The sequence below is a fragment of the Sceloporus occidentalis genome, unplaced genomic scaffold (assembly GCF_023333645.1).
Source record: "Sceloporus occidentalis isolate IW3139 unplaced genomic scaffold, rSceOcc1.0.p SCAF_15, whole genome shotgun sequence".
Taxonomy (NCBI): Eukaryota; Metazoa; Chordata; class Lepidosauria; order Squamata; family Phrynosomatidae; genus Sceloporus; species Sceloporus occidentalis.
The window spans coordinates 17,666,534-17,689,568 of NW_028316995.1; the positions used below are offsets into that span (position 1 = coordinate 17,666,534).

Consider the following 23,035-nt stretch of genomic DNA (forward strand, 5'->3'; position numbering starts at 1 on the left):
ATTACTGGTAATTTAAGATACAATATATATACCTTGTTCGTAGTTTGTCCCCAAAAGAACTTGTCCAGTTTCTAAAAAGACCAAAGACAGGGCTTTCCTCATATTGTCTGGTATACTGAGCCAGAAGCTCGCGTACCACAACCTGTTCACAGAATACAAACAATAGAACAGAACATTAGCACACAGCCCAAAGGCACACATACAGGAAAAAGGCTCTACATTATACATAATACTGTCCAGGGGTTAATAGGGAGGAGGTTTAATTGCACCTCCCCCAACACATTAATAAGGTTTTGGTAGCAGTATAAAACTGCTTTGTGTGCCCACTATGTAGGAGGTGAGAGTAGGATCTCACCCTATTGAGAGACAGTTCCTGTTTTTTGTATACATTGTACAGCCAATACACTGTTTTTGCAGCATGCTTACACCTGTTTGGTAGGCCTCGTATTATACATTTGTATTATTTGAGCCTGTGACTAGCTCGGCGCACCGACATTTTCTTTTCCCTGATTATACATAATGGGTCTGACTACAGAGCAGTAGCACTGATGGCAGTGATCAATTCACCCCTCGGATCTCTCACTTTCTAAACTCCTAAATTTACAGCTCAGTACACTAAGCAAAGCTATGCAATGGTGTTTACAAACTACAATAATCAATTAGAAATCAATCATATACAGAGGAGCAGCCGTTCCTTTTATTAGAACTTTTTATTTTAAGAATTTGCATTAATATCGTTCCACATTATCAAGTTACTGCCCCTGTTTGGAGGAACCTGGCTGGACTTTGCAGCATTTGTAGCGATGGGATGAGGGGGAAATGGAATAACAGGAAACACTATGACCTCTTGTCCTTTCATTTCTTCTCTTTTAAATACTCTTCACTCCTACAATTTAACTTGTATATATTTACCTATTTAAATCTCATTTTAACTCCGTGTCACCCTTTATTCTTTTATGATTTTGTTAGTCTTAGGTCCATGTGCCCTGGAAATAGGCAAACTTCACTAATGTCTTTGATACAAGGAAGGCTAGTTCTGAATAACGCTAAAAACTTTTAATGTCTCTAAATATAAATATTCATATAAAAAAACTGCTCTGCACTTTGTCATATACTATTAGTTGTCTACTTCCATCAATTAAGAAGGAATAACGCAATTACAAATAACATCAAAAGTGTATAGGAAATACACTAAACGTGTGAGAACTGGACTGGAAAATTTGAGAACTATACCATACGGTAAATAGGATAGCAGCTAGGCCTAATACATATAATCTTGACTCATCACCTAATAAATAATCATGAAATCTTCTGAATACTTAAGGGTATTTGCTTTGATTGTCAAGCTTTGTATTCACTTTAAATCTGGAACCCAGCCAGTAGTGCTTAGCTGACCTTCAATAATCCATGCTTAATGTAAGATTCATTTTTAAAGTCATCTCATGATACATTTTGAGCAGGAGAAGCTCCCAGGAGTTGGCTCTTGCTAATCCATAATGTTATGAAGGAGTTAGCTCAACTGCAAACTCCCGACTTAGTGAACAGGAGTGATATACTCTGTTGCCTCCGGTACTAAAATAACTTTTGAGAGAACAAGTACTAATATTTCATTGGATTTAGCTTGGTTGTATAATATATTATATATATAATATCTTTAAAACATCCTCGAAAATCTGTCGGGTGACAACATATCCCTAGCCCTGAAAATGCAGCCTCGCTGTTTAACAGGGCTGGGAGGTATTTTGTCGCAGGCAGATTTCTCATGATTAGACAAGGTTAGGCCTGTTCCTTTAAGAGCATGTGTCCTCTTACAGACTCAGCAGGGGAAGGATTTTTTGTTTTCGAACTAAGTAAACAAAGCCTGGGAGAGATGTAAAGCGAGAGTGAAACATACCAATGGTTTTACAAAGCAACAAAAGTGATTTTGAAAAAAAATTAACATTTTTGTAATTATTATACCATCACTCCCTTACTTATATATTTTTAAGACCCCGACCTGTGGCACTGTTTGTAAAACCGAAAAATGCTTTCCCCAGCAGCTACTGTAAAAAAAAAAATTATGCAGCGCCATAACAGCTGTGCGCAATGAGGAACTGCTGGCCCTTTGTTATAAAGACAGAAAGGATGTCGTATCTACTATACACATCAAAAGAACAGTGCCTACAAAGGGAAGTCAGCAAGCCACATTATTGAATAAAATAAGCATCTGGGGGAGTAGATTTAGTTGACCAGAGACTACAGCTATATGTGGTATACCATAAACCAAAGTCATGGTCAAAATGGTTGCCATCTGTGTAAAACACATATGTACTATACAAAAAAAGTTGCCACAGGAACAAAAAATATATATATTTCTTAGATTTTGGAATTACATTTAGTTCATATTTCTTTTTTGGAATCCCTTTTGTCCTGAAAGTTTGGAACTGGAAGTCTGTAGAGACTCAAACGTCTACTGCCCTTCCTGTCCCTCTGTGCCAGGTCTCTACATCAATAACCGTTTCAGGAATTTCCATACAAAATTGGAACACTAGTTATTTTTTTTCTGTTATCTAGTTATTATTCACCCAAAAAAATGAATAACTAGTACTGAACTAGTTTAATGGTAATTTACACAGGAAAACAATTTTTTCTCTATTTTTAAAATATATTTTTTATACCAAATGCTGAACTATACAAAAAAAACCCCAATATATAATTTGTGTTTGTACACTAAATAATGAAAAAGAGAAATCATAATTGGACAAAACTATGGTAAGAATAACAGAAAATGTCAGATAATTACAGTGTGGTATCTGGTCACGAAGGGGTTAAAGAGCAACCTGGCCACTGATTTAGGATAATACTGAAAATCTGGGTCCAACAACAACCGCCACGGTGGTGGATGAGTGGAACAGTTTTCCAAGCAGAAGTGTTAAAGATTAACACAGTGAGGGAATTTAAGCATTCATGGGATAAGCATATACCTGTCCTGGACTGATTACGGTCTGAGTCTTTACATCAGGAGAAATGTATGACAAAACTAAACTGGACCGAAGGATAGATTAGGAAGGCAGGAACACAGCGGGGTCACGTTACATGAACTTGCAGTAACAGAGAGGCTGCTCGCACAGTGTGCAAGCGCCAGAGAGAAAGCTGCGGGCGAGGTAATGAGGTGCGAGAGGGAGGGCGCCAGCTAGTGAGTGGGAGTAAATATGTATGAATGCATGTTACATGTGCGAACGTATATGTATAAGTGTATGTTAACATGAATGTATATGTGTAAGTGTATGTGTGTTTGCATGTTGGATGTGTAAGTGTTTGGTGGCAAAGATGGCACAGATAGGCTGTCTGGAGTACTGACAAGCTGTATGGGACAAAGACTGCACATGCAAGCTGTTTAGGGGCAAAAGATAGCACAGACCAGCTGGTCAGGGGCAAAAGATGGCACTGTAGGACATGTTGCTTGTGAGGCTGGGGGCCCTGTGTTTTCTAGTTATGCCTGTGTGTGTAAATGACATTGCATTTCCTTTTATCTACAGCTTTAATTCTTACATTCTTATTTGTTGTAGTTGGATATAACCGTGTATTTCCTTGAAACAAACCTACTGCATGTTTAAAGAGCATTACCTTCAATAACCTGCACTCACCAAACATTATGAACAGAGGGGTCAAGCTTAGACACTAGAAATAAAGCAAACACTCAAAACATAGCATTGTGCATGTCTTTAAAGCTGCCAACTCTATCAGGGATATGGTACACAAAGCTGCCTTGGGCTGTTTTACATTTTCTACTATAGTGTATATCAGAATTTATTAAGGCGTCATTTTTAATCTCTAATTTGCACTACTATGCACCTACCAGAATAATTTGATCCTTGTATTCGTGAATGTACTCTACAAATGGCTGTGGTCTACTCACTAACCCTCAGCTCATTCCATGGCAGATAATTAAATTACAATCTAAAAAGATATATTCACTACACTGGACCCGGCTTTTGACTTGTCCATTGCTTGGGATCTATTGGGACCCACTGCAGCAGAGTATAGCTGAAACGCAGAACCGATTAGCCTAGTTATACATGGTACATTCTGTCCAGCTCCACAATATGTCAAAAGCTGTCTTTGGGCCCTATTCCCCAGGGAGAAGTCCCTGTTATGCCTATATGGAATCATATTTCTATATTGTTTGACACCGATGCCCCACATATTCAATCCTTTTCACTTTTATTTTCCTAAGGGCATGGAGGTGATGGTAACCAGTACAAGTCCTAAACCCTTAGGGGCCAGAGAACAGAGCTTTTTTTTATTCTCCTAATTCCACATGGATACCACATACTTATCTTTCTGATATATAGATCCAATGCAATTTTAATGATCTCTGTGAATAAACCTACCAGATACCTACAAACAAATAACATGGCTTTTGTGTCTAGCCTCTAAATTCTATAAACACAAAGGCAAGAATACTCTGTAAAATATTATGTAAATAAAGAGACAACAGTAAAAACAGTTTTCATGCAGGTTTATGTCAGTCCTGAACGCAGGAACATCCACTCAACGCTGTATCATATTTCAAGATTTAGACAAATGTCTAGCTGTTCTTTACTTACTGTCTAGACATCTGTCTGAGGAAGTGAATCATCATGAATCACCCAGGATCAACCTATGGACAGTTTACTGTCCTACTAATTAGAAAAAATATTTTTTCCTTAATGCTTTGCTACTATTGTTTGTGTTGGCGCCAGAGAACACATGTAGAATTTCAGATTTTAGCATATTGTTCTGTAGAAGACTTCCTTCCCTTCTATGAGACCAGTTCATTTCATTTAACAGGTTTACAGCAGGGTCAAGGGTTTTAACACTTAACCCGTCATTAATTCCAATTTTAAAACTACCATTTTAAGACACTGCTAAATTAAATTACACCTATCGTAGGGGAAAGGTAACTCATCACATGCCACATTTCTACAAACCCGATATACTAGAAAGCACTGTATGCACCGTTGCATTTGCACTTTTCTCGTGAACTCTTTCAAAGATGGGGACTTTTGCAATTGGCAAAAGAAAGTGGATGATGCAAAAAAACAGCTCCCCCCAACTACTAAAAACTTAGCAACATAAAACTAAACAGTATAGGTTGTATAATCTAACAATAACAAAATAGAAAACTAAAATAGTGACATTTTACCAAAATAATACACAATAAACACAATCAAAGCATTGTTACGCTTCTCTGAAGAAAATAAACTGGAATGAGATTTTAAAATGAGAAAACAGAGGGCAAATTGAAAATACTGGTAGTATCACACCAAAAAGTGTATAGTTTTGTGAAAAATACCTAGAACATCATCTACACTGAAATAAACACTAATGATGGTTTTGTGTTATAGTTCATGAAACGGAGCCAAGTAAACGAAATCTAATGCTTTACAGGTAATACTAACATACTAATACAAAAATATGGGTAAGATCAGATGGAGCAGGTGAATCGGTGAACATACTGAAAATTCTATCATTCTATTTTCCTCCATTTACACTAATAAAGTGCCAGTGGTGGACCAGTTACAGGAAAAAATACACATTACTCAATAGACATTTGGCCACCTTAAAAAGAGGCCAAATAGTGACTGAAAATCATAAAATGTAAAAGTTATTAAATAGCGATGGTGTATTGTATTGTATTTTGATATCTGAGCTACAGTAATGAAGAAATGCTAATGGGATACAATTATCTGAAGAAAGAAAATTAGAAAATTCTAGACCATTGAGTTTAATATCAAGAGCTGATTAAATATTTCAAATGACTATTAGGGACACAATGCTAGAACATAATGAAGTAGGCAAAACTGTAGTATTATCTATTAATCAACATGGTTGATCTGAGCTTCTACTAAGATATTTGAAACAATGGTGACTGACCATTAAAAAAATGAGATTAGCCTTAAACTGATAGTATGTGTACCTGGACTGAAAATATGTTAAATATAAACTGTATATATTATTAACCTATTTATAGTAAAATGTCTATTTTTGCAGACGAAACCTGAGATCATAATATATGTATCAAAAAGATTTCATAAAGTTGAGATTCCGTACCGATGAATATAAAATAATGCACTTGGAAAGTAAAAGTACAAACTGACTTTGTGCTCAGACTGTACCTGTAACATGACAACGTTGTCTCCTTCAAATGTTACAAAGACATCAGAATCACACTTCAACCCAGGAATGCGGTTTTCCATCATGTATCCCTACAACAACAAAAAAAAGCAAGTTATAATGCATATGTTCTATACACACGGTTTTGGATGTTGAGCAGATAAGGATTCACATTGAGTTTTCCAACAATGTAGATGTAACCCCCTCCCCTCGATGGGAAAGGCTCTGGTTTTAAGTTCTTGGTATAATGCATTATGCAGGAGAATGAATCTGGTGATTTAAAGCTCGATTTAGTCATTCTTGTGCCATGTGTTCTCGCGGAAAGCGACCCGGTAATCCACGTGATGTAATAGAAAACATGATTCATCAGACCAGGCCACCTACGTCCATTTCTCCGTGGCCCCGTTCTTATGCTCATATGCCCATTGTTGGCGCTTTTGGCAGTGGATAGGGGTCTGCATGGGCACCCTGACTGGTCTGCGACTACGCAGCCCCATAAGCAACAAATTGCAATGCACTGTGTGTTCTGACACCATCATTAACTTTTTCAGCAAGTTGAGCTACTGTAGCTGGCCTAGTGGATTTGACCACATGGGCTGGCCTTCGCACCCCACATGCATCAACGAGCCTTGGCCGCCCATGACCCTGTCAACAGTTCACCGCTTTTCCGGCCACTGCAGACCGGGAACTTCCCACAAGAGCTGCAGTTTTGGCGATGCTCTGAACCAGTCATCTAACCATCACAATTGGGCCCTTGTCAAAGTCACTCAGAATCTTACGCTTGCCCATTTTTCCTGCCTCCAACAACTTTGAGGACAGAATGTTCACTTGCTGCCTTATATATCCCACCCACTGACAGGTGCCATGATAACAAGACTATCAGTGTTATTCACTTCTCCTGTCAGTGCTCATAATGTTACGGCTGATTGGTGAATATATGAGTGATTGCTACAGAATCTCATTAAGGACAATAAACTATGTTGTTTGTCTGCGAGTACTTATAAAATCACTTCACTTAACATGTTGATTGGATGTTTATTGAGTACTTGAAAATATCCTCTTCATCATGTTACTGAGTACTTTTAAAGACCACACTATATTTGTTTAATGAGAAATTGCTCTTCCTGGCAGCTTGAGATCAAGTTCTTGACCTTGTATGTTAAGGGAGTGTAACATGATCTTGATCAGGAAGGGCCACATTGCACAGATTACAACTGACCAAGTATACTCCTGGGGTGCTGGCATCCTGATACTTTGTTCCCCTTTTAATACTAGTTTTAAATAAACCACCGACTCTGGTAATGTTCCACTTCTGTAACAATGTAGCTTTAGTAACATAATTCATTGCATTTGAATGCCCAAACCCTACACATAAATAAGCAAGTAAAACATTGCCTCATCCATACAAGCTGGACACATACCAAGTAACATAAAAAATCTGGCTCTGATAGGTTGTTGCCATAGAACAGAAACAACTTCTTAAAACATGTGTTTATATGCGATTCAACCTTCAGAGGAAGATATGCTAAGGTATTCCTTAACATATTAGAGAGTGTGATTAATGTTTCCACTGAATGAAAAAGCACATTTAAACATGAAACTGAGGTTTTAGGAAATCTATTTGTATATGGAACTAAAATCTGCATTTAATATGCTAAAAAAATCCATTGGGATTTACTAACAAGCCTTTATTTGACTTACTAAAAAGCTTATTGTCAGTTTGAATAAGTTACAGAACCACTATACACTAATTCTCCATAAAGATTTCATGACAATAATGCTGTGATTGCTCTTCTTTGCCCATAGTGTCTGCACAGCAGTTTTTATATTTTAAGAGTACAGTTAAAAAAACAAAAAAACTAACATTACAAGTAAGTAACTAAGAGGCTTCTGAAACTGAACTTAGGCATCCCCAGCTGCATGTGGTGAAGTGGAATGGAAAATATGACCAAATACAGCAACGTCGTGCGCCAGTTTCCAGCAATTAAAATAAAACGAGAATATACTCAAATAAAAAATGGCTTGGTGATCATATGTAAAGTTATGATGGGTTAGTTAGGCGATTAACAGAGGATTCTTGTGGGTTCTCCCAATCAACTTCAGATATTTCTGCTTTCACATGTCTGTGGGTATTCTCTCTACGCCCAATGGTCCATCCAACCGTAATAAAAGACCATCATACAGTACAAGCATAAACCTTGTCAAGGAAGCCACAAGACACATGTCCTGTTTTTAAAGTATCATTTGTACAAGACATATCTCTATATTTTACCACTGAACTACAAGGACACAAACCAAACAAATCTGCTGCATTTTCGTTTTAAAAAATAATACCATTTGCTTCATACTAACAATACTGCTTACTGCTGAAATAAGAATAAAAGCGAGAAGTCATCTCTCATTGTTTGGGCAGACCTTCAAGCCATTTTGTGGTAACACTGTCGGTAACGTGTAGAATAGACAGCCGCTCATTGTATTACTCCATGAACAAAATAAAATCACCCAACCTCCCAAATATATCAACTTATTACTATAAGGAATATATATTCGTGTATATGCTAGTTCCAACATCACAAATTGCCTGATGCACTATTGCCAGGGCAAGATTAAAGCAGGGGCTAATGGAGCTGCAGCTCAAGGCCGAGGCTGTCCTGGTGTGTGTGTGTTTGGGTGTCGGTGTGGCAGAGCCTGTCCTGGTGTGTGTGTGTTTGGGTGTCGGTGTGGCAGAGCCTGTCCTGGTGTGTGTTTGGGTGTCGGTGTGGCAGAGCCTGTCCTGGTGTGTGTGTTAGGTCATCTGTTTTCTTTACTTACTGTAGGAATTGAACTATTTAGTTTTTACTTATCCCTCCTGAAACTTTCTTCACTCACAAATCAGTGAGAGGAAAAGTAAAGATTTTGTGTTATTAAATCTGCATATTTTATTAAAAATTATTAGTCCTTAGCACTGAATTGTGGCTTCAGGTGTCCCATGTATGATGACTTTTTTAGTGTACTAATTACTCCCAATCCCTTTACATAAGATTATGTCCTATATTATCTGCCCGGCACTGATGTCATCTTTATCCAGTACACATGGATGCCGAAGAGTTAAGATTTTGTCTATTCCATTTTATTTATTTCCATTAAAAAGGTCCACCAAAATCTTCAGCATTAGGCCCATGATGCTCTTTATACGGCCCTGACTATTGCATATTCTACCCCACCATTTCCAAGACAGAACACCCTCTTGTTACACCTTAACAACAGTCAGACACTATGCTAAGGAGTTTAGCCAGCTTGTTTTTCATACTGAACAGGAAAAGCCTACAACATTTTACATCACAGTCTCATTAGAAGGTGAGAGCATCAAGCGGGTCACTGTACAACCATAGTGCAACAACATATAATTCCTATGCTGTGTTTGTGTTTTTGCCTTTTGTGTGTTTGTGTGTGTGTGTGCGCGCGCGCGTATATATCTATATATATATATATATATATATATATATATATATATATATATATATAGGATTTGGGGGTTAATTTGGTGTAGCTTATGCCTTGTTAAGGGGTCAAGTTAGTAAATCCAGAGGCCTGGTGCTATTAACCCCTTCATGCCCACGCCCTCCACACAGTCACGGCTTGGCAAGTAGTCCTGACCGTTGTTCTGTCCCTGGGTTATCTCTCCACCTCTCTGCATTTCTCACCTCCAGACCTATTATTTACGACACCCCACTCAACCCCCCCCTTATACCATCACTTGTTTTAAGTTGTAACCTCTATCATGTTGATTAGTATTGCTTCAGACCTGATGAAGGGAGGATAACTCTCGAAAGCTTGTCTTTTTAATATTATGTTAGTCCAATAAAAAAGGTATCACCGCATACTCTGCAATACTCTATTTTTTGACATCGTGTCTACTGGACTAATACGGCTTCACCCTTTTACATATATATCTATATATAGATCACATATAAGTGTGCTTCATACATAAATGATTACCAACTTAATCATAATCATAATAAATATTATCAAGCAAATAAATAAGGATAGAATGTAATATAATTAAACTTTTCTATAGAAAGACACTGTACATTTATTGGAAAACAGCTTGGTTTTATCTGTAAATTAATGAGCATTAAAACTGACAGAAGCCTGCTTTATTCTGTAATCGAAGTAGTTTCTCACAAACTTTTTTGAACTGTTTGTGTTGGCCTGGCTTACGTACTCACATCTGCTCGGATGATATGCGGTTTCTGCAAAATCAAGTCATAATCAACTACAGATGACTACATAAAGCTGATAAACATACTTTCTCTTATTTTACACACTTGTCATCTCAGAACAAGTTTTGGACGTAAGAAGATGTCTTTTTTTAGGCACGTGGTATGGAATGATGCAAAGATAGTTACATAGAATTTGACAGCAGTTAAGAGTCTATCGATTTTTCTCTATTTACTGTAGAGCTCCAAATGTAACTTTGTCCTTGCATTGTGTTCTAGATAGCTTATACCTGTGTATTATCCCGTCAGTGCATTAACCTTTCCCACTTTACATGAAAGACTATTCTTTTTACCTAACTTTCCAGCATAATACTGTCACGTCCTTCCCAGGCTGCTGAGCTGCATATCTCGCTCTTGTTTCAATTTCCCTGTTTTGCTTCAATCCATTCCTGGATTTCCTTTTGCTCTGTTCTGATCTCCCATTCCTTGCTTCTGCTTCAGCTCTTTGCTTTTGCTTTGTATCCTTTATAAGGTGTGCCCCACCTGTGTGTTCTGTTTGTCTCAGTCTGCAGTCTAAAGGTATGTCTCAGTGCTATGCGTTTGGGTTACATGTTTAGTTTGTTTCGTACCTCTGTCAGCAGGGATTAGCGTTAGGACCCACCGTCATTGGAGTACTTTGGCGTAGTGGTGGGCTAAGCATACTATGACCATAAGATGTGACGGAATCTCCAATAGTTATCATACAGTCCTCGGCTAGTTTCTGTATTTATGTGTGTCAGTCTGTCCTGTATCCCCGGCAGCGGGGTGTCCTGTCCTGTATCCCCGGCAGCGGGGTGTCCTGTCTTGTTCCCTGTTGTGCTCTGTGTTATGTATATCTTGTCTGGTTATGTTTATTCCTTGTCTTGTTCACTGTTGTGCTCAGTAATATGTATATCTTGTCTGGTTATGTTTCGTGCTTGGTCTCCCTGTCCCTTGCTTGTTATGTGTCTGCTATATTTCTCTGCTTAGCTTCCATACTCCCAGCCTGCATATGAGTCTTGTGTGATGTCTCATGCCTGTTCCAGGGTGCCTGCAGGATTTGACTTTGTTCTGGACTACATCCGCTGCTATATCAGGGCACTGGTGTTGGGCTGCACATCCCTAGATACTCAACTCCTGGGTGAGTGTGGTCGCCCTACAACCAGGCCCTGTTCAACTCCACTACTGCACCGTAACTCCTGCACACAATCTTTGGGCGCGCTGGGTCTTTTAGTCATCTGTTTGGACCCAGTCCGTGACAAATACGCCCATACAAGTCAATTAGAAAAACCCAAGTTGGATGCATTCAGTATACAAGTGAATGCAATTCAGAGATCCTTTAAAATGATGCCGCCTGCAGACATCAGCATCTGGGAGCTGAAACTATATTTTGGAATTTCCTTTGTTATTTATATTGTTGCACTAATGTTTAAATCTTCATAGGGATGTAACACAGATATGTGTTTTTTGTTTCTCTTCTTCACTTTCTTAAGGCACAGCTACCACTGGGGGGGTCTGCAGTTTCTGAAATGTGATTAGGGGTGAATGTTTGCAGATAGGATTAACGAGTCTCTGGCTTTCTAGATACTCTGGACTATGCTTTACAGGAGTGTAGGTCAGCTGTTTGCAGAAATCCAGCGAATGGAAGAAATTCAGAACTAAAGCTGCTTAGGAATAGTTCTGAAACAATAACTTTCAATAACTGGACCCGCTAATGAGGTTAAAGGGCCAATGCGGTCCTTTGCGAAGTGATTTCACTAGTTAATCAAGTAAAGTTTCCTATGGGTTGAATTTGTATTAAAGGCACCATCACTCAAGAGAACTCTCTGAAGCCAGGAATTTGTTGGTAAATGATGAATTCTCTGAGCACGCCTATTAAGGGACCATATGGGTTTCTGTAAGTGTTCTTTAAGTTACTCTGGGGGTAAATCAAGTAAGACCTACAGAACAGGACAGAATGTTACTGAAATCAACCCTATTCTAAATTCTAAATTAAAATCTGACATTGACTATGATCAATAAATCCGTGTTATTGTTTTCCAGGGCCTTGACTTCAAAGTTTCAATAATAGCTGGTTATCAATAGCACATGATGTTGGCCTCCATTGGATTGTATTATTTTGGCCAAGAAACGCGCCTTCTGAATTATTTCATGGCAAGAAATGCATTGTTCGTTTCTTTCCACTAAATATTAATGTTCAAAAGATAAATGTATTTTGGGGTCTAATTAGGAAGATCTCATACCCTAAAAAAAGACGAGTCTGAAGAATTTTGAAGAAAGTGTTGGCTGGTTCAGTGGCACGTACTACAGGTGCAGATGATTATTGGAGCTTTAAATGTAACATTAATAGAAATACATTTCAGGTATTACAGGAAGCCTTCAAGGACTAAATGATGTAAGCCACCTATTTTATTTTATAGTGGGGGGAAATAAAACTATATGTGCTGAATCCTCAAAACTTCTAATATTTGACTCAATCTACATTTTAATAAATTTACCATTCAGGCCAGGGATAATTTGTAGTATAGATTGAATTACGTATACTACATTTTATGTAGAACTGATTTTTTCTTTTTAGTTTGAGTCTTTCCGGCGCATTATCATTGATAAAAATTAGCACATACATGCTTTGAATCTTCCTGTTTTACTGGAAAACTCAGAATATTGTATGATTTCTACAAGCTACTTAGCAAGCACAGCAAAGCATAGATGCTGGGTGTAGACTGAACTACATTGTGAGACAGCAATATGTCTTGAGAGTTATCATGAGAGAACAATTCACATGACCCTGTGCACCTTTTAAGGTGAATTCTTGTGTAATTAGGAATGTCTGTGGCAAATATCTATGGTTTGTATATTCTGGAAGGTTACTTATCTCAGCATGATCAGAAGAGTCAGGGGCAGGTCAGATAGTGATCTTATCTTTCCAGCATTTATGTGATATAGTTGGCAGGTAGCCTACGGGTGTGTATCCAACTGGAAAGGTCTGATTACAGCAAAAGCTGAGACCAAGGGGACAGACATGTCAGAGGGTATCACTTATCTAAGCAAAAAAGGTGACCCATCAGTGCTTATTCAACTGAAACTGATTGACTGATCTATTAGGAAAACGTCAGATAATTGTATCTGTATCTTTGTCTCTGTGCCTCTTTTTGTCCCATGCAAGAATTATGTGACAGTGACTCTGAGACTTGGAACCATGTCAGACACAACTGCACACTAGGAATGGAACACTAAAAACAGTGATCATTAACTCTTTGGGTGCCAATCATATATGACTTATCTGATCGTCCAAGCAGACCTAGGAAGCCAACCCCATCTCCTGTATATGGTGGCACCCTAACCCATCTTTAGTGAGTGCAGGAAAACAAGAATTTCTGTGTGCAGTGGGGCTGCTGATTGCAGGCTGAGCCGATTGGCAACATTTTGAAGTCTCAATCTGAAGTTGCATATTTATAAAGGGAAGTCTAATACATTTAATACATTTAAATAGTGATGTATCTGCAACATCTACTATAAGAGAAATTGTCTCTGATCCTTGCCTGTATATCAGGGATCAGTGCATGGAACCAGTATCTTAATGTAGTTGCAAGTTACCATGACAACAATCAAAAAAGCAACAGCCCCAGCAGTGCTTTGTCAGAATGCAGGAACAAAGGTCTGATGCATACTTAGGTGATAAGACTTTGTGTGGTTATGGGTGCCAAGTTACACTTGTCAACCCCTAGCCTAATAAATAAAAACTCACAATATTTAATTATTTTTTATTATTTATTTTTATTATTTTTTAAATAAAAGGGCAGATGAGCTCTACTGGATTTCTACTCCCATAAGTTCTAACCAATAAATTCAGATGCCCTGGAGGTGCAAAACAGTGGCATAATTAGGAAAAATGTATGTATCCATTTAACATCCATTTTATTTGTGTCTCCCCAGCAATATGCTGCGTATTGATATCTAAATATCATTATAGCTTTGCGTGAGTTTGCATTTCCCACGTAGCCCAGCGTCATTAAGTGACTAACTGGGTAAGCTGGGTGAGTGGCCATACCTCCCATCATGGCCACATCCAGAGCCTGGCCCACCCCACCTGACAATTTCCACACACCAACACAGGTGTCCTGCTTTGGACAATTCATGCAGAGGATTCTGACCCAAATATGATATATCAGGCTTTCCAAATTGAGGAATAATACATGTAACCTTTCAGGTTACTTTATACTTTATACATTTTAAATGAACTAATTAAAGCTGGAGAGAAAGGGAGTTTAACATTGAAGTGATAGAGTTAAAGAGCTGTCCCTTTTAATAACAGATCGTCATATTTGTAGTTTGACCTGAGAACCTAAATGCTGGAGTTGTCCTATATTATGGTGGCCAGAATACAAGCCAACCCGATTACAGACTGCACTTTTAAATCTGATTTACATATTTAAGTTAAGATTCTAATCATAGGCCATGCCTCTTTATGATACATCTATGGTACTAATGAATGTTCTTAAATTTAGTTTATTCAGGTAATTCAGGGGATTACCTTCAATGACTTTGTCTCAGCATCCCCACATGTACATACATACACATCTATTTCAAATCATATATTAAATCAGTGTGCGCGAGCTGCATTGAAGACAAGCTGAAGACAGGGTAAGTGAGCTGCGTGTGTCTGCTTGGGTTTGCGTGTGTCTTGGTGTGTTACTGTGGGTATGTCTGGTTATATTAGTGTGTGTCTGGGTATGTTAGTGCGTGTGTGTTATTGTGTCTAGTTGTGTTAGTGTGTGCCTGAGTACATTAGTGTGTGTCTGGGTGTGTGTTAGTAAGAGTGCACCTCCTGAGGCCAGGCTCTGGATCTGCCCCTGGTCTGATATTGCGTTTCCCACACTGATCCCAGTAAACGCATGAAACAGCCCTCTGACTCACCATTCCTCCAGTACACTCACGACAGTCTTGTAGACATGCCAGGTTCTCCCATGTGCTATAGGCCTTAAGTCCAGCAACCAAAGCCTGCAAAGGCCGGTTGTTTACTAGGTCTCTGTTGTGGTAGACATCCTCATCAAGCATTTCCCCTGCATATCTAATAAAGGAAGAGCACATGAAACCAATGACAATTGATACGTTTAAAAAACTGTAATGAGTAAACTCAAATTCACTGTTCGACATTATGTCATTGCAATTACAACTGACATACTGTACACTTTAATGGCTAGGTTTCCCAACAAGGCACACTAGAAAGATGCATAGGGCATAACTTAAATGGCTAATTGGTAGTCATTCCCAGGCCTGGACCGGTGCAGCTCCCTTAACTGTATTGCCGCTTGTATGGCAGATCTGGTCCTTTAGTGTGTGGGCTGGCTGAATACATGCAGCCACAAGCATAAGACGTCCATGTACCATGTCTTTAATACAATTTTTTTTTTCCATTAGTGGAAAGGGGATACCATAATATTCTTGACAAATGACACATCGGATATGAGTTTGCTGCATCAACAAACAGCTGTACCTCCTTATAGCAGAATACGTGATTACAGAGAACAAACATAATTAGAAAGATGGAGAAAGGAAAGCAACAGGCTTTCTTACTGTGCCTGTTACTTTCCTTATACATATCATGATGATCTACCTATACTTCATCAGAATGATCTGTCGAGTACTGGTAAACAATTTAAGCTCTGAATACCTTTTCAGATCACTTAGATTTTTGAAGCATATGTATATGTTTTCAAATCTTAAGGATGCATCGATTTTTATGAATATTGATCTGACATGTTCTTTAAAAAAATAAAAAAGACCATAAAAAGCAATGACAATGCCTATTGTCAATTACTAAACAGGTGTGCACATTACGTACATTTTCAAGCACTGCACTACAGTTTTGTATATATAGCCCCTATGTTTTTTGCAAATTCTGCCTGTATCTGATAAATAATTTTAGATCCCTCCTGAGGCGTTAAGCTTATATATATTTATTTATTTATATATTTTTTTTAAAATTATTATTTCTTTTTTTTTTTCTTTGAAAAACAAAAGAAGTGTCACTACTTTATTTCTACAACAAGACAAGTGCAAAACAGAAGGGGCATTTGCCTACCTGCTGGTGAATATCAACGCCAATGCAGTAGCCAAGTGGGGCATCAATCGGAAATGCTGAGTTTGATGTTCAATTATCATTACTTCTTCTTTGCCCTTAGGCCCAAATTGTCTCCGACTAAAGAAAGAAAGCTTCATATCAACATAAATGTATATAACAGATGTTTAGTACAAAATTTGCAACTTCATTTCAGTATTTTCCCATATCCTCAAAAATAAAATTAAAGGCTTGCTGGAATTGCCCTGCAGTACTGCATTTTAGTTATATTTTGGGTACTGCATGTTACAAGATTTCCAAGTATCCCTTCTTTAGGCGGGACAGTCCCTCTTTCCTATTTTCTCAAAATGTTTGATGTATCTTAGTATTCTACAGCCCTAAACGTTACAATAATCTGTATTGAAGCAGAAGAAAATGTGTTAATAAATTGTGTAAAAAAAAAACCCAAAAACACACACACACACAAATTCTTCTAAATACCTTATTTTATTACCTACACAATTAGTCACAAAGTTACATACAAAATATTGGTAAAGCCTCGCCCCTATTTCCAGTAATTCAGAATGTTTGCTGGGAATGTGTGTATCGGTGACAATGTTCTACAGACATAAAAGTCACAAAATATTTTTAGACAAAGCAGAAAGCATGTTAATACATTTGAGTAAAAACATTGTATAAAACACTATCTAAAATGTAAACAAAAAATAGGGGGGGGGGTGCAAAAGAGTATTCTTGCCTGGGGTGTTGTTTGCTCTAAGACTGGCCCTGCAGAAAGTTTGCATGACTTTGCAACGGGTAACTACTTGTCACAAAGGGCCGCCTTTAAAAGAAAACGCAACACCTGATTTGGAATATGAAATGTCTGCAGCACTTGTATTAAAGCACAACAAAATCTATCAGAAATAACATTAACAAATAAAAAAAATGAATATCTAATAACATAAAAATCATCCATATGGGGGAAGAGAGCTGGCCCCTAATAAGTAAACAAACGTAAACGCTAAACGCCTGCCATATGCAGGCGTAGTAAAAAAATGATGCACGGCAGAACGGGATTGCCTATTAACCGCTCGGAATTGATGCTCGTCTTCTATCCACACACTTACAGGGTGGATTTGGTATAAGACTTTAAGGCTTAAATCTTATGGCTGAATAAATTAAATTAAATTATATTATATTTAGATATTAACTGATCTGTCTTCCAAAATTAGGATTAGGATAAAAAGACATCTTTCATGAAAAGCACAAAAGAGCTCAGACGTTTAGAAAGTTACTGTATTTGCGCTGCCAAACAGCTTACATACCTGTTTGAATTGTTGTGAAATCAGAAGTATAAATGGCAGAATATCAAAACAACAGCCACTTATCGGATGGGTTCGGAGGTGACCTGGGGCGAGATACGCTGCGCATTCTTCTGGTACAGGACACAGTCTAGACTAATGTTACACTCTGGTGCTTTGATTTATCTGCGTTTTCTTATTAATCCACAGTGCTTAATGTATTATTATACACATTTTGAAAGTGCTTATTAGATATTTATTTTCAGAGGTTAGCATCTTATTATTCCTGGGCTCTTCTGACAATGCTGCTGCAATAAATTGGGGATGCCAGCTCATTGAAGAGATACTTCAAATAAGTAGTGACAAATAATTGTGTATCTATTTGAAATGTAAAAGTAGATATCTAGATCTATATATAGACATCTATATATCTATATAGATATATCTATATAGATATATCTATATATATATATATATATATATATATATATATATATCGGTGCCATCCTGATACAGTCGCAGGTGAAACCAGTGTACTTTATAACTATGAGTGTGATTTATAAGTATGACACAAGGACACGATAATATAAACAAGACATATCTACAGAATAAACCCTTACACAACCTTCATATAAATAATATGTTGTGGATGCAGGTCTGCCATCTGATCCGTTAATAATAGCTCTTTTGTGCCAAAGCCCAAAATATTGTTATAAATCAGATGTGCCATTTTTATGGTTTATATTTTCACCCACATACTGATTAAAGTGACAGACTCTGGAGAAGTTTGATGTCGAGCGTAGGGTGATTTTGGAAGACCAACATACAGGTTATTGGGCTCGTTGGCGTTATGAAAATATGCAGCTGCCCAGTAATTTGAAATATGGAGCTAACGCCCCATGGGGAATATGCCATTAAGGCTCATTACTCTTCACCCACAATACCCACTAGCATCTTGATATCATGCAACAATGCCTTATATGCACCAAATTTTTGCCTGATCAGTGAACAATAAGGCAGCTTCTTATAATACTTGGCAACTCTGCACACTGAGCTTTAACTTTGATCATGATTCTAATGCACGCAACTAATAATACAATGATAATTACTTGGAAATATCACTTAAGGTGATCTCGTGACCTGCTTGGGGGCACCGTCTACATACCCGGGGAAATTACATTATCCTATCACTAATATAAACTGGAACAACGAATTACCCGTCTGTAACAATCTGTTACTAAAAATGTCTGTCATTGTGTTTACTTCAACGATTACAACATTAGCACAAAGGTAACCTCTGTAATGTAATTAGATCTGGTAACCTTCAATACTAAACCAACAATCTTACGTGCTCTTAATTTTGTATTCAAGATGGTTTTCACAGGTCACTTCCAAACTTATTGCCTGAAAGCACCCCGCACTTTAACCTCTTAAAGGAAACCGTAGAATTGAGTTTACAAGAAATCCTTTATCCTGACGTTATACACACTGCGCCTGCCCCAGGTGACTCTGCTTCTGTTGTGTGCCGGGCTCTGTATTTAACATGACTGTGTTTTCTTGGTGACCAGTAAATAGTAACAGTCTTCAGAGCATGAGATAATCTCGTTCAGCCATCACCTTGAGCTTCATTACCTGTGTGGAGATCCTGCTGTTTGTTTACTGATCAGTTAGCATGGTGACAAGCGCACAGAGGCAAAATAAGGGACAAGGAGAGGATTTATTTCTAGCAGAGAGGCGCATGGCTGGAAAAGGACGAAGGCTTGCAGAGTGAGGTTTGGGCCAGGGCCGGCACTGCCATGGAGCGGAGTGAGGCAATTGCCCTAGACGGCACTTTTGAAGAGGTGGCACTTTGCCGCCCCAAGCGCCGAGTGGTTTTTGCTTATCAAGTTGTCAGTACCCGCTCGGCGGCCCTCTCTCTCCTCTGCGAGCCCTCTAGCTCGGTCTCGGTGCCGGCTTGTAATGCTGAGCGCCGGAATATGACGTAATTTCCGGCACTCAGCAGTGAAGCAGCACGCACCATGGCAGAGCAGGGAGACTTGCCGCAGGACTGCTGGAAGGTAAGTGAAGTACAAAGGGGGGGGAGGTAGGGTAGATAATAGGGAGAGAGGAAGTAGATAATTAGAAGGTAGGGAGAGGAAGGGTTAGCAGAATTCCAGTAGCTGAAGTTTTAGCCCAACATGAGAACATTTCTCAAGCAGAATATGCAAACCTAGTGTGCCCATTTCTATTTAATATCAGATGTGTAACTTACATATCAGACCAACTCCTTTTTCCATGCTTGTCTGCAATTTGCAGCAAACAATGTACCCAAATTATAATCCTTTATTTCTATTTTTCTATGAAGATTATTTAAGAATAGTTTGGAGGGAGTAATGTTATATACAGTATATAAACTTATCACTTTGTTTCTGTTAACCATAACAACAATTTTAAGTCTTGGGTATGCAAACATGTAACGTTGATAAGTATAACCATCAATGGAACCATTTGTTAAAGCACAGAGATATGGATTATTAGTTTGGTAACATGACCCCCAACTCAACCGAAACCACGTGAAATTTAACACCGAAGCTGAGACACCGTTTAAGGCCCTGAGTCATATGCAGGAATCTGTGGGGCTATTGTGGTCTGACAATAGGCCAAGAAGGAACTTCATATGATCCCCAATAACTGAAATTCTTTACAAAGGGCCATGAAGTCTGTACCTGCCCCAGCACATACACTTATGCCACTCGATTGTGTTCTTGCGTAGTACCCATGTGCCGGATTACATGACCTCTCCCCTTACAGCCTATTGATGTATTAAATCCATAAAATCTTATATTTATCAAAAATAAAGTTGTGTTCATGTACCTTTCAGGTCTCCAAATCTGCTGATGTACAAATAGAATATGTCGACCTAGAGATATATTCATAATCTGCTCCATTACATTGCAGGTAACAACAAAACTGGTGACCATTCAAATTCTTCCTTCTGGACAATACTGTACTTGGCCGGAATACAGTTCCTAGCTCTATTTTACTCTGTATAGCGTAGGTTTATAAATCAGTGCTACTTGACATTTTATCATGCACCCTGTCACATTGCCCCCTTTTCAATGCAAAACGATTCAACCACATCTCTAGCCAAATTGTTATAGCGGTTGTATTATCATATGTGAAAACTAAAGCATTTAGTACAGTCAACGCTCAGAGGAACACACCGCAAAACTGGAATCTACTTCTCAGTAATTTACGACAGGTACACAGGCTAATTCGCATTACAAACCATTCACTTTGTTTGTGTTATAGATCACAATACCACAATTTCATTCTTCAGCTAACTTTGTAATCTTGAATCTTGACATTTCCCAGTAGGCAGCCCGCTGTAACACATCTGCGCAGACATCAATAGGGTAACCTTTGCATTGAGTAATAGCTGACACAGCTGTGCTGCATTTCAAAAAGTCGATCTTGGCTAAAGCAGCACATTAACATTAACAAGAAAAAGCTATGCACTACATTTAAACTCGTTAAATCATTTCAGATGCACTCATCTGTAAGCAGCCGATTCCTCTTTATTCTGATCTATCTATTGAAGGTGTGGAAATAAGGTAGCCCCCATACAGTGCGACGCCTGGCAGAGGACACACTTCATTTATGCAGAAGGGAATAACAAATTGTCTTTGAGTCACGTCATGTTTATGCACAGTAGGCATTGGGTAAAAAACTAATACCATCTAAAAGTATGGGGTTAAGAAAGAGCATGGAAGAAATATGTTTAAATGTAAATTATGCACTCCATACTATACAGAAATAATGAACTGGACAACTTAAGTAAAGGCATTTTGGTGTATTAGTGATTCCCCTTAACCCTTTTTATGCCAGGAATAGTGTTCCTTAATGAAGCAACAGGTAGGGCTTCTATTTGGTGGCGTCAACAACCTAGCATGTGTGATAAGCATCCATGCCAACAGCCCTGGCAGTGTGTTAGTACAGTCATGAACCCAGCCTTAAGGAGTGATGCATTGGGTACATATATAAGGATGCCCCCAGCACCTGTTCATGTTAACACAGTGCTAGTGAATGTCTGGGCTCATTTATAAACAAGCTTTAGATTTTTTGTTTTTGTTTTAAATCACTGAAACCTTTACCCATTGCACATCTCATCTGTGTATATAGCTGCTTTGTGCCTACCAGGGAGAGGTTTTTTTTTTATTGCTATGGGATAAACACTTTATTAAGTAAGTTTTGATATCGCAGGTTTGCAACACTACTAATAAAGCCATAAGGGCACCAATGCAGGCTCTCCAATAAAGTAACCCAAACAAACATGTGATCAGCAGATTACATTAAATGTACAAAAAGAAACAAAATAAACTTTCTACAATACCAAACGTTTTCACAAAACGTTTAGTCCATGATGGTATCTGTGCACAACATAACTATAGTGTACTGTTTATACTGTATGTTCCTGTGTATCAAGATATATCAGTATTCACCTGTTATGTTTATAGCTTTCTGCTAACTCATATTTTCTGCCTATGACTGTAGACTTCTTCCCGGTATACCTTTGACGTGTTTTGTGGCCTTCTGTTTCTTCCTGAGAGGAAGGTATAAATGAGTCATGGGAAGGGTTACATAAACACTTGATACAGTGATTGCTAGCCACTTGCTGTCTAGTCATAGTACTGTTTTACCTGTTTAATTACCGTTTAAATGCCAGCAGGTCACAGGGTTAGGCTGTTTCAGAACCCTGTATGGCTTTACTGCAGACGTGGGGCACAAGAATGATTCTTTGTGCTGCAGACTGGTGACTCGGTGCAGCCCCAGCTAATGGGGTTAGGCAGGAATCTATGGAGATTTGTAGAAATCACCACAAGGGCTAAAGCCAGCTACGAAAAACCACATCAGCCTATGGGGGTTATTTATAAAGAAAAGGTGATTCTAGGACACGGCCATACGGGGAAGGTCTACTTCACCGAGAGTTGGCAGATAAGTGGAAAGGCCTTTAGCTGAAGTGGTAGAGCTTCATGCAGCAAATAAAGTCGGACAGGAATGGGATATCCATAAGGTTATCGGTTATCAAGACCAATGATCAAACAATGCTTAAGATTTTTACAGATTTTTAAATGATTCTGATCTGTACTAAAGGTTTAAGTAGTGGAATGATTACCATATCAAAAAAAGGCTCAAATAAAGAGAGGACCATTTCACTGGTTGCTATGTTGACAAGGCAACTTATCAAACTCTACATTCCAAAGGTATAGTTATTTAATAACCCCTACTATAATTAAAACAAACAGTATTGCTGATGATCTTAAATTGCATAAAGCTTT

The 23,035-nt window shown here is 38.3% G+C and overlaps 1 protein-coding gene across 1 annotated transcript in view; it reads right to left on the bottom strand.

The window, feature by feature from the left end:
• Positions 1 to 23,035, bottom strand: part of ACOXL (acyl-CoA oxidase like) — a 110,965-nt gene that overhangs the window by 55,966 nt on the left and 31,964 nt on the right. The window contains exons 11-14 of the mRNA XM_089481531.1: positions 16,441 to 16,557; positions 15,273 to 15,426; positions 6,141 to 6,230; positions 33 to 142 (exon numbers count right to left, since the gene is read on the bottom strand). Of these exons, the coding sequence (XP_089337657.1) occupies positions 33 to 142; positions 6,141 to 6,230; positions 15,273 to 15,426; positions 16,441 to 16,557 (471 nt within the window). The remainder of the gene's footprint in view (positions 1 to 32; positions 143 to 6,140; positions 6,231 to 15,272; positions 15,427 to 16,440; positions 16,558 to 23,035) is intronic.